Source organism: Crotalus tigris, unplaced genomic scaffold, assembly GCF_016545835.1.
Source record: "Crotalus tigris isolate CLP2741 ecotype Arizona unplaced genomic scaffold, ASM1654583v1 scf7180000024472.5447098, whole genome shotgun sequence".
Classification (NCBI taxonomy): Eukaryota; Metazoa; Chordata; class Lepidosauria; order Squamata; family Viperidae; genus Crotalus; species Crotalus tigris.
The window spans coordinates 1046447-1059021 of record NW_024100643.1 but is presented as its reverse complement, the minus strand read 5'-3'; the positions used below and the strand labels follow the sequence as shown (position 1 = coordinate 1059021).

General features: G+C 37.4%; 1 protein-coding gene across 7 annotated transcripts in view; it reads left to right on the top strand.

Annotated features, from left to right (window-relative positions):
* The window catches only part of ARHGAP23 (Rho GTPase activating protein 23), a 236373-nt gene that overhangs the window by 72702 nt on the left and 151096 nt on the right, over nt 1–12575 (top strand). For 4 of the 7 annotated variants that reach the window (XM_039333126.1, XM_039333129.1, XM_039333125.1 and 1 more), the window contains exon 1: nt 4937–5871. The exons of 2 other annotated variants lie outside the window; for them this stretch is intronic. In XM_039333126.1, coding sequence (XP_039189060.1) covers nt 5551–5871 — 321 coding nt within the window. In that variant the 5' untranslated portion in view covers nt 4937–5550. Of the gene's footprint in view, nt 1–4936; nt 5872–12575 lie in introns of those variants that run through there. One more of the 7 variants, XM_039333124.1, reaches the window with a different exon arrangement.

The window sequence follows — 12575 nt, the reverse complement described above, 5'->3', positions numbered from 1 at the left end:
CGCGTAAAATTGGAAGTGTCTTGGCGACATTTCGACAAAGTCCCATTCGTCATCTTCAGGCTGGTGTTTTTGGCTTCGTGCCGAAGCCGAAAACACCAGCCTGAAGATGACGAATGGGACTTCGTTGAAACGTCGCCAAGACACTTCCATTTTATCGAACAACCGATATATATATATATAAATATATATATTCTGAGGTATAATATTTGTATAAGGACATAATTTCCAGCGTAAAATTGGAAGTGTCTTGGCCGACCGAATAAAGTCCCATTCGTTCATCTTCAGGCTTGTTTGATTGGCTTCGTGCCGAAGCCGAAAACACCAGCCTGAAGATGACGAATGGGACTTCGTATGAAACGTCGCCAAGACACTTCCAATTTTACGCGGGAGAAAACCCGAACAACCAAAGACCTATATATATATATATATATATATATATATATATATATATATATATATATAAGATTTTTGAGAATTTAAATGTTACATATTACACATATTTTATATAAATCAGTGCCAACAAACTAAAAGGTAAATCAATATGGTATTAACTCTATATTATCAGCAGGGAGCTGAATCTGAATGTATATTTTTATTACATTTATATGCAGCTTTTTATTTAAGAATTCAAGGTTGCATACATCCCCCCACCCCCGTAAAAGGTTCACTGAAAACTCACTCATCTTGCTGGAGAAAACTTCACTAGAGATTTTTAGTAAAAGATTGGGCAGGAATAGTATGAATTTTCTGCCCTGGGCAGGCAATTGGATTAGATGACCTTCAAAGTCTTTTCCAACTGCTATGATTCTGTGATTCCTTGTTGAAATCTCTGACTGTGTAACCTGTATTTGTAATGGGTAATCCCTTACATGTTTTTTTCAAAAAGTTTGGTTAGTGTGATTCATGATTATTTGTGGATCATTTGCAGTATGAATGCTTAAACCTTGCATAGAGCAAGAGAAAAGAGCCTCATTTTCTCCTTTCTGGAAATGATGCGGATTACTTCACAGTGGTTCTTTATTGTAGGTTCTTACTTTTTTTTATTTATTCCCAGAATTGCTCTGTGTTTTTTTTAGGTTCAGGAAATGAAGCTCCGTTATCTCTTACTGGCTTGAATATTTTGAGTAGTTGATTTTTATTTTCCCTTATTCCTTTATCTGAGAGTGGGTTTTCGTTATTCAGAAAGAAGGCAAAACTCCTGATATCTGCCTGGACAAGTTCCTGCCCGTTTCATTCCAAGATTTTTGCAGTAGCTCTGCCATGGTTTTATACATTTTTCCAAGTGCATTTTCAGGTTACTTCACAGTGGTTCTTTGACTGAGAGAGCAAGAGTGGCCCAAGGTCACCCAACTGGCTTCGTGCCTAAGATGGGACTAGAACGTATGGTCACCCAATATCAAGTTAAGCCTGATATCTTAACCATTACACCAGAATGGCTTTTGCTCATCCTTTTACCTCTGGGGAAAAAAACATGGCAATAAAGAGAAATTCTGTTCCTGCTTTTGATTCTCCAACACATGCTTGCATTATAAATGTATAACAACCTGGACATTAACAAAAGAAGCATTCATTTTATTTCATTTTCTGTGAAGTTGTCCTTCCTATCTCTGTTCAGTCAATTTTTTCTCAGGGTTAAAATGTGGCAGCATTTATTGGTTATGTCTTAAGAACTGGAAACTTTGAAGTTTTAGTATGTAGTCTAAATATGTACTAAGCATATATTCAGTTTTGCCACAACTACCACATTTTAATCTCCTAGCTGCAGTATAAGACTATATTACTGGCCTATTTTTATGGATTATTGTATACATTTTTGAATCAATGCACGTGAAGCCATTTAATTACAACAAAAAATTATAGGCTTTTCTGACATTACACTTTGATCCTGGGAATCAATGCAACGAGACATGTGAAACTGGCTCCAATTGTTCATAGCAAAGAAAGATATAATATTAGAGAAAAGGATCATGGTGGTCCCTTAACTGTAGAAATCCAGCTTTGCATCTGAAATGGCAGACATGCATTCCAGCAATAGCAGCAAATCAAGTGCTAGTTCAGCTGTTAGTCTTGCTTTTCCTTAGGTTTCAAAAGATGAAGATGTTCCTTAATGAAAACATGGAACATCAGACAATCAGGACTATGTATAGCTTGTTTTTGTTTCCAACATACATTTTATTTTTTAAATAGAACTTGGTTTTGAAGAAGAAAGGTATGCTTTGAATGAGTGCAGGAAAAAAGAATATTCCTAAATTACTCCACTCCATTCCACTTCACTCCCCCTCCACATTAAGTCTGTTTACCAAGAGGCCTCTGCATATGCTGTCTCTCTTCCAGCTTCCAAGTTTTTCATCTCCAGAATTGAGGGGATCAACAAAGCTGAATTGATATCAGACGTATGCCATCTTTTCCCCCACTCCCACCCCAAACACAGCCAACTAATTCCGGCTCATTAAACAAGATTGCTTCCATAGAATTGTGACTGCCAGCAGCACCACTTTTTCTTTGTTCTTTTCAGAATAGCATCCCCAGGGGTGCTGATATTGCAGAAGGACTGAAATGGGTGCACTGAATGAGCTAACCCTGAGTAATGAGACTGTTTTCAGTAGCACTTGCATGTGACTCTCTAGAATCAACCTTTTTGAAGTAGAGGAGATTGCTGTATGCTTTTCTATATCCAGAATGTTCACCCCAAGCACAAACTATCTCCTTCATTTGAAGAATCTTTTAATCTGTTTAGTTTTTCAGTTGCTATATGTGTTCTGGAAAGAGCATCCCCATCTGCAAATCCTTAGAACATAGAATGAAATACTCTTGCCCATCTGTCTTACTTTCCCCCATCATATCTTATAGTTTAAATTATAAATGTAACATGAGTGAGACTATAGTGTGGATAATAATAATAACAATAACAATCATCATCAACCTCAAAAACATGGAGCCCTTTTATTGAATGCTGGAAAATAAATCTAATATTGTGACTATTGCAACAATTTGTTTAGAGCTTTCAATCTGTTCCATTTTTGGAGTCTTCAGGATGGATAACAATGATTTAGAAAAGCAAAATGATATGAAAAGTTCAAGTAACCTCATACTGGCTGGAAATTATTAGTTACTTAAAATAAGCCATGAAAATTCTGAAGCAAACAGACCCAAGAGTTAGAATTCCTGGCTTTCTCTCAGCTTATGGCAGCCAAAATAGAACTTAAGACAATCCTTCTGAAGATGATTGAACTTGAGATACCACAAGTTATTGTGGATGGGGGGATTCCACACTTGCAATAGAAGTGCTGATGTGGATGTTATAGTGATGTGGTTGCTCAAGAAAACAGCTAAATCCCCAGTCAATCCACAGTAATATTTAAATGTCTCTTTTGCATACTTATGAATAACTTCTGGTTTGTGTGATTCATCTACTGCTTCCTAAACTGATTATGCCAATGGAATATGAACACTATAGGCTAACTATGGCACCATAGCTCCTTGGTTGGGATAGTATCTCCCAGAATTCCTGTGTGGATATACTCATGAATCTCCAACTATTCTCCCATGCTTTCCACCAGTGCAACTAATACAAACAAGTCTGTCTTTCTATCTGTCTCTGTATGGCCTTGATCATATAGACCACACTAAGTACTTTTTTCTGGTGGGTCTGTTGAAATATGAGAAGTGAGAGAGGGACATCAAAATACAGTTCTACCAAAATTATTCCCACCACTTTGTTTCCAGAATTCCCCATACTTTCTGTAACATCCATGATCACCTTCTCCCAACATGTAGAAGCAACTTCCTTACTGTCGGAAAGGGTAATATGTTTTATGCATACATCGGAATATCCTTTGCTTCACTCTTGCCATGGCTAAAATTAAATTCTATTTAATTTCAACATTTTCTTGGTATGTATATAGAAAGTGGGGTAGAATCAGAATTAAATGAATGGAATGTTAGTTGAGAAAGAGGATGAAAAGTTGATAGGATAGTAGGATAAGTAGAAAAGGTAGGATAAGTGAAAAAGATCTAGAAAGAAAAAGGATTGTGGGCAAGACAACGGGTTACAACACAAGGCAGCTTGTAAAAAGTTATCTGGAAAGAGAGATCACCTAATTAGGCAAAAATATTCATCCATGTACTTTATTGAATAATTTCATGCTCTAGTTTTTACATTAATACTTGGTTTAAATTCTGGATGTTTTCTGGTCTTGATGGGATCCAAGTTCCATTTCACATCCTCTTTGAAGTAAGGCATGTTTTAGAAGAGTCTCATTGTTCTTTTGATCAAATAGATGGTGAAAGCAGCTTATCTTGAGTAAGTTTATAGTCAGTCAAGACCAAATATACAAGCTGAATTACTAGATATTTAGATCAGTGTTTCTCAATATTGGCAACCTTTGTGATGCATGAACTTTAACTCCCAAAATTCTCTAGCCCGGCTTGCCTCAGCCTGATCTAAATAGTTTGATATATCAGATAATCATAAGGAAGAAGTTGAAACTTTGCTGATGACATCATGTGAATAAACATAATATCCATCATATATTATGGTGTCTCAAATATTCTAGTTCAACAGTTCTTTCTTTCCTTGGAGTTATTTTCAGTAGGTATATATGAAATATCTTTATGTTTAGCATAGGTCACATCTGATCCATGGTTGCTTTTTGAATGAGGACACTATCTTGAGATTCCCCAATATTCACACTGCAGAATTTTTTGACCAAAAGAAAATTAAGTCTTTTCTAAGTCTTCCAGCTCTTTTCAAGTAAGTTTAAGAAGAAAGGGAAATTGTGTGTATATTCTTTTATTTGGGAGAAATGCAGGAGATTAAAGAGAGTGTAACCGTAGCAAAATGCATGTAACTCTTTCCCTTCTCTCCCCCCCCCCCAATAGCCCAGCTCAGCCTGGGCTCTGAGATGGTGTCAGCTGGAGTGGGCTGGGTCACTGAGAGGTGGGGTGGGGCAGAGATGGTCTGATAGTTCAGAGCAGCTGCACGACTGTCTGTGTGAAGGAGTAAAGCTTTATTCTCTTTCTGCCTGCCTAGCTGTCAAGTCCCAACCCAGTCTCTCTGATTTGCATCCATCTCATTCTCATCAGGCAGATTTTGCTATTGCCGCTGACGCCTCCTCCTCCTCCTCCTCTTCCACTTCTCCCCTTGCAATTAGCTTTGTGCGTTCAGCCCTAGGGCTTTTCCCTCTCTGTTTCCACCTTCTTTAGGAAGGGGAACGTGTTATTCCAAGGCCAGTTGACATGTTCACTTGAGTGTATGAGCCTACAGATATCTGGCGTGCCTGGACTTGGAAATCAACATTTGATATGAAGACAAAAGACTTGAGACAGCAAGAACAACTTTTTGAATAGGAGAGAAGAGCAACATACGAGCAAACAGAACAGTAAGGGAGAAATCTATGTTTTATTGATCAGTGAATCTCAATGAAATCAGAACGACCTAGCTTTTGGGAAAAAAGCTTTTGAAGCCTCCAAGTTTACTCTGATCAACTGGTTCTGTCTCTTTTGATATTGCTGCTTCTGGATCAGAAATTTTCTTTGCTTCAGAGTGGAATGGTAGAAGAAGGTAGAAGCCGGGGAGATCCAGCTCCCTGTAGTGGCAGGCAACAGAGATCCCCACACTTTCTTGCCTCATCACAGCGGGGCATTTCAGTGGTAAGCAAAGCAGTATGGAGTGTGGCACGAACAGGGAATGGCTGGCATTTTGAGCAAGCTGTTGGAGTAGATTGTAGCTTGCCAGAACCTCGCTGCATCTGGCTGACAAGTTTGCGGAACAACGATGCTGAATGTTGGGAGAGACGATGGCGGCGTGCTGGAGCAATGATGGCCTGGCAGAAATGCCATGCACGACCCAGGAGGGCCAGGAAGCTCACGGTGAGAGGGGAATGTTGCCCTATTTTTTAGGGTATCTGTATACTTTGAGCAAATCATTTCCTTCTGAGCCTTGCTCTTCCCATCTGCAAAATAGGAATAATTATAATGTAATTTCATGTTCTATTAATTAGCAGAATGATCAATAATAACCACGTAGAATGATTTGCCTTATAGAAGTTACTGACCCTGGTAGCATGCATTATTGACCCCCCTCTCCCCTGGCTTATACTTTCTTCTCAATACTATGATTAATATTTAAGACTTGGAATATAATTAAAAATATGACTTTCATATTGTGTGGCTCATATTTTCCTCACTAATATATAATCAGTGTAAGATCTATATTTTTGAAAATTGAGGTAGGAGCTTGGTGACCAATAGCTCAACTTTCAGCTGAGCTTGAGATCTGGCTCCTTCATTTTAGAAAGGAGAGGTGCTGGATCCATCTCAGAAACACTGAATCTGTTTCCCTGGAGCATATATGTAAACACATGACCCTGGTTTGTATATTTGTAAACTACCGGCTAATGCTGAGGTTGGCCAAATGTAGTATTTTTAAAACAAGTACTCAGTCCTTCCATTGCCTGTATTTATTTACTCTAGTGATGGTTGCTTTTGTGTTTGCTTGTTAAATTATTTTTGTATTTTGATTTTTATAAGCTGTTTAGTAGGAAGGGAAGGCAAAACACAAGACAAAACCACTCATTAGGAAAAGAGTGGATTCCTGAATGGGGAGGGGGGAATCAAGACAACTTTGTGTGTACTTTGTGCGTAGATGGCAAGCTGCTGATTTGCATAGATTTCAAGAAGTCAGATAGCACGCAAGGAATAAAGGATAGCTCATAGCCTTGGTTTCCATGATCTACAACACGGGAATACTTAACATAGCAATGACATAAAGGGGACTTAACTTATTGGTTCCTTGAGCTAACAAAGGTTGTGCTCTGCTTTAAGAATGTCATATTGGTTTGTGAGGCTATAGAATGGACTTGAATTTGGGAAAAGTAGTTACAAGTCTTTCACAAACATGAAGTTTTATTTTATCCTAAATATTACATGTATATTTTTCCTACATGTTATTCTTCTTATCAAAGGACACCATGGGACAATTATTACACCATTGGATGAGAAACTATCTTATTTATTGTTTCAAAGTCCCTAGGAAGTAGCTTTGAACGATTATTAGCTCAAAATGAGTTAAGGAACTTTATAACTGAGTAAAATCTGGAAGTACATTGTGCGATTTTCTGTATTCATTAGACTTGTTCCTGGGTAACTTAACTTATTATTTAGGCAAAAACTGAGTTTTGTAATCTGTGGCCATTATGCAAATTTAGAAAACCCATATATCTTTTAGTTTGCATAATGTATTCAATAGGGTAACATTTTCTGTGTTTTAATTTTGCTTTTACTAAGCTTGGAAGGTAGTAAGAAGCTGTAAACTTTTCAAGAAACTGTATTGCTTTTCTTCATGTAATTGTTGCATGTGTGTAAATGCCATTGAGTTTCCAGGTGTTGGACTCTATCCACTCTACATTAAAACATAAATGATTCTTTTCTTGTTTCCAGTCAAGAGATAGGATTGACTATAAGTTGTTAACTTATTTTTACCTTTTAGTTTTACCATTTGTTTGTTGATAATGCATTCAATCCATTTATGCTGTCTTTTTACTATAGCCTGAATATACTGGATATATTTGGTAAACATACTGTATACCAGACAGGGTAGATACTGAGAATCAGCATCTGTCAAGATTAACTCTTTAATAGGAGGTTTGTTGTTCATCTATGGAACTTGTCAATACTTTTTCTTGTTACGGTACTTTTTTTTCTGTACATCTGGCCTCTCAAAGCAGGCAAGCAAGCCAGGACAGCAAAAGATTGTTCTCCATCTATATAGTAATATGGATTACACCCAGAACATATGGCAGGTTAATGAGTCTAAAGCAGTGGTTCTCAACCTGTAGGTCGGGACCCCATTTGGGGTCGAACAACCATTTCACGGGGGTCGCCAAACAATGCAGTCCGTCATTTTTTCCCCCTTTTCCTTAGCTGTGCTACTCTCTTTTATTCTATTGGCTTTTGAAAGCCAATAGAATAGACTCTCTTGAATAGAGTCTAATTCTATTGGCTTTCAAAAACCAATAGGAATTGTCCAGGCTGTCTCTGCCCTGCTGAGCCCGCCAAAAGTCCCATTCTGCAAATGGTGCTGCACCAGTTGAGTAGTCCTCGACTTACGACCGGTTGTGTAGTCCTCGACTTATGACCGGTTGGGGGTCGTGGCATTAAAAAGGTTGAGAACCACTGGTCTAAAGAGTACTAGGGCACTGACAGTATCTTGTCAAGGGCCAAACTTGCAAGCAATGATGATTGTAAAATACTATAGGATGGATATCACATACAGGTAGACCTCGACTTACAACTCATGACAAGTGATCATAAGTTGAGATGTCCACATGACTGAACCAATTTTAAGACTTGACTTTATGAATGTTTTTAAATAAACACAGCAGTTGTAAAGTGAGTCCATTCATTCGTTTGGTGGAAACTGGCCCCAAAGGCAGGAAAATCATTATGTAAAAATCATTATAAATTGCAGTCATGTAATTGTGGAATGCTGCAATCAGCCTTAAAAGCTGATTTCCAAGTGCCCAAAATGTAGTCAGCAGTCGGAACTCTGGAACTCTGGTTGTAAGTATATTTTGGAAGGTGTGTTGTAACTTCAATCATTAAGTGACCAGTTGTTAAGCAAGGATTAACTTGTAATTTTAAGAGCTTTAATGCATCTGATTAAAACATAATTCCTATTTAGGACAGGGAGTATTTTTTCATTCATCATTAAAAGTTTTGTAGTAGTAGAACCATCTAAGAACTCATTTTTATGTAGACTTAAAACAACCAGGAAGGAGCTTTTGAAGAGCTTACCTTTAAGATTGAAAGAAAGTCTGAATGTTTACTTGTGTAAAATATTCTGAACAATGTTTTATATTATCCAATGATTTAAGTTATATGAATTTTGTATAGTGATAACTTATATCTTTTGTACATGCCTGTTTTCCTGACATTTGTAGTATTTCCATTCTAAATCTATTCAATATTGAGAATATATTGAATAGAGTGAAGATGTTTAAAAGTACACATGGTCACCCAATCTGAGGTTTTAAAGTAAAGGGAAAGGATTATTGTTTGGAATAATGGGCTCAATTTATTTGTACTTCTAAAATGTGGGAATTACCTCTTACAATATATGCAAGTTTGATTTGACTGTGGTTCATAAATTATTCAGAAACATTGAAAGGTTCATTGCACTTCTCCTAGTTATTCCAATTAAGAGATTGTTCAAGATCAGCATATTAATTCATGATTAAGCAAAACTTGATTCCAGATACCATTGTTGGAGGATTATATGTAAACCTTGGGGTATACTGGTTGAATGAAGTTGAAAATGGGGCCTAGTTATTTGTGGACAAGATATGGTGAACTGTCTTTCAGACTTGTCATCACTTTTATGGTGTGATTTTTCTAGTTTGTTGTTCTTGCCCATGTCCTTCCATGTGGAAGAACAGGGCATTTTTTTCAGAATCTGAGCTGACTACTTGCTGAAGACAAGGTAGCCAAGTGGTAAGATAGCTGTTGGATTGGCACTGGAGAGACCAGGTTTTAATCTATTCTCAGCCCTGTAAATTTACCCAGTAACCAATCATACTTTCTTAACCCAACCCTCATCTCAACAATTGTTATGGGAAAATAGGAGGAGAAAATAAGGTTGTATTACTTTGTCTTTCTGTATGAAAGGCAAAATATAGATTATATAACTAAATAAATGAGCCACTAAATAATTCTAACCCTTTGTCATTGAAGCTGAAGCCAGTTCCTATCTCTCAATCTAACCTATTTATTATTTTGGCGGGAGAATTGAAGCAGGGTGGATGCCTTGAACTTCTGGAGAAAAAGGAGATTTTCATTATTGGCCCATAAAGGCCTTAAATCAGAGTAACATGCTAATGAATTGATATTTTTTTATCATTTGGACATTTTTTGTGGAAGATCAAAAAAGTTTGTGGTTAATTTTGTTCCTGACTAGGAATATTCAGATTTGAGCTGTTTAAATAATTTGAGGTGCCCTATGTTGAGTTATAAACACTTACTTTATATATGAAACCATTTTTTTCTGTTCATTTTGAAAGTATTTTAAACTTGGAACTCTACCCAAATGTTTGAAACAGCCAATCTCACACTGAAAGCAGATTATTTTGTGCTCAAAATGGGTGTTTCTGATTTAGAACAGGATATTACAAGTTTGAATAAGTTCAAATTTCCAATTTTTGCACATTTCTGTGTCCAAAGTAGCAGGAGTTTCATTATGTGTTAGTGGTAATGCTATTGAAAATGTCTTACTTTTCTTTCTGAAAAAAATTACAGGTATGGATGAACTAATGTCATAGGATTCATTCAAACAAAGGCAGATAAAGATTAGGATTCATACTTATGCAAGCCATGGTTTATTTCTTATTTAACAAAATATAATTAAATCATGGCATTATGCAGTAGTTATAAGCAGTATGTTTTTTCCCTCCAATATAGTTGGCAACTTTTATGTGTATTGTTTTCCATGAGCCCACAGCATTTCTATGTCTGATACAAAAAGTCTTCTGCCAGGACACTCACTCCCTGAAAAGACAAAGACATAGGACCTGTGTCTACTTTGCAAACACCTAAATATGGAGTTGATTGGATTACTAGATGTATTAGCCCTGAGCATCTTTACCAAGAAACTTCTTTTTGATTGAGCTTCCCATAAGATAAGATACTAGAAATGGGTGTAAATTTACTTCTTTTAAATTTGAAGGTCATCTTTAATATTGATATGAAAAAAGAGGAACTTGCACTTGTAGAAAAAATACTAGGAAGACAAAAAAGATTGAAGAGCCAGTTTGGTCTAGTGGAAAGAAACCAGGAGACTGTGAGCTCTAGTCCTGCCTTAGACATGAAAGTCTAGTCTGGGCCAAAAATTCTTTCTCAGCCCGAAACATCAGACTTGGGCAAGAAGTTGGTTGGTCAACTACTGTTGCAACCAGTGAATCAACACTCAATTGATTAGAAAAAAGCAACTCTGCTTTTCTAGGAAAATACTGGGAAGAAAAAAAAATGCTTCTGTTAACTTGAGGAGTGAAATGCATGTTCATGTACTTGTGTAAATTGGTACTACTAATTATTATTGCTGTTGGCATAGCTGACCCAGTTATATAATAAAAGCAACAGTGGAGCTTGGTTTTAGTCATAATATGGAAGGAAGAGAGTGCATGTGGGTGCAGAAACCTTCTGCACTTTGCACTGCATCTCTACTTCCTCTGCTGATCTTTTGTTTCCTGTTATCAGGAACTTTGGTCATTCAGTATGAATGAATGAACAAGAGGCCACTCGTGCAAAATTTTAATCTGTGTGCTTGGTTTGCAGTGCATCCACATCCGCTGTCTCTTCCTGTAGGCTGCTGAGTCCATTGACAATAGGAGGCAAACTGCAGAGCAGACAAAATGCACATGGAGAATGACCTGGGGGCCAGCCAGGCACAGAAAAGAGACATTGACAGGCAGGCTCAGAGAAGGTTAGACGTTTGTCCTGGGCTGTATTCTCTGAGCCCAGGGATCTGCCACCCATGAAGGAGAGGGTGAACCAATACTGGCTGTTTTCCTAAGAAGCCAAGTCAGTCAGCTCAGTTCCAAATCAGATATCATTTGGGAAAGGTAACAGTGTGTTGAGTTACATATACAGGTCGGACTAGTTAGGCTTCCTTCTCTTTAGGTTTTCAGTCAAATAAACTAGTCTAGAACAGCTTCTGTATTTTTAGGCAGCTGGGTTCTTGAATTAGTCATAAAAATAATTTATGCATCATTCAAGAGCTCTATTTTGTTCATAATGATTTCCCATCTTGCTTTTAGTGGCTGTTTTCATTCTATATGAGAACATACTAGAGGGTAGTATCCACGGCTTAACCATTTTCCATGGATGGGCATAGAGAATAAACATAGAAAGAGGGGCTCCAATTTCAAATGTTTCAGCACTTGAGATTTGGTTTCTCATTAGTTATCTTGTGTCATACTTGTGTTTATGTTGTTCGAGCCTAAAACATCCTCCTGATATCCCTTCTTCACCTCTCCCTTTCCTCTAAATTGTATTTTCCCTGCCAACAAGCTTTCTTCAAACTCTTCAATTCTTTCTTTAGCAGCGTTTTCAGAATTGTAAAATTCCTATCTCTGTCTCCATAATTTGCACTTAGGCTCTTGTCCAGCCTCCCTGTTACTTTCAAAGTGCTAATGTAAATTATGATCCAGGGCTGTGGTCTATCTGGCTGGATCCAAATTAGAGCAGTTCTGAATGCTCCTCTCCTTTCTTCAGCCATGACTTCTTTTTAAGACTGATTATAAAACTAAAGAGTATCAGCTCAAAGCTGCAATCAGATGCAGAAATGCTGTTGTCAGTAGAATTTAATGTGGAGTTAGATGGTGCTATATGGGGCACATATCTCCAGGCAGGTCATTCTGAGGTCAGGGGTCAAGTGGAAGCCAAGTTTTGAACCAAGGAAAGATGACATCAAGAAGTGGGAAGAGATAGAAGGGCAGACATGCAGTTAAAGAGGACACTAGCAAACTCCATGAATATCAAATAAGCACTGAGGCTGTGAACATAGGAAGAAAGCTCAGACC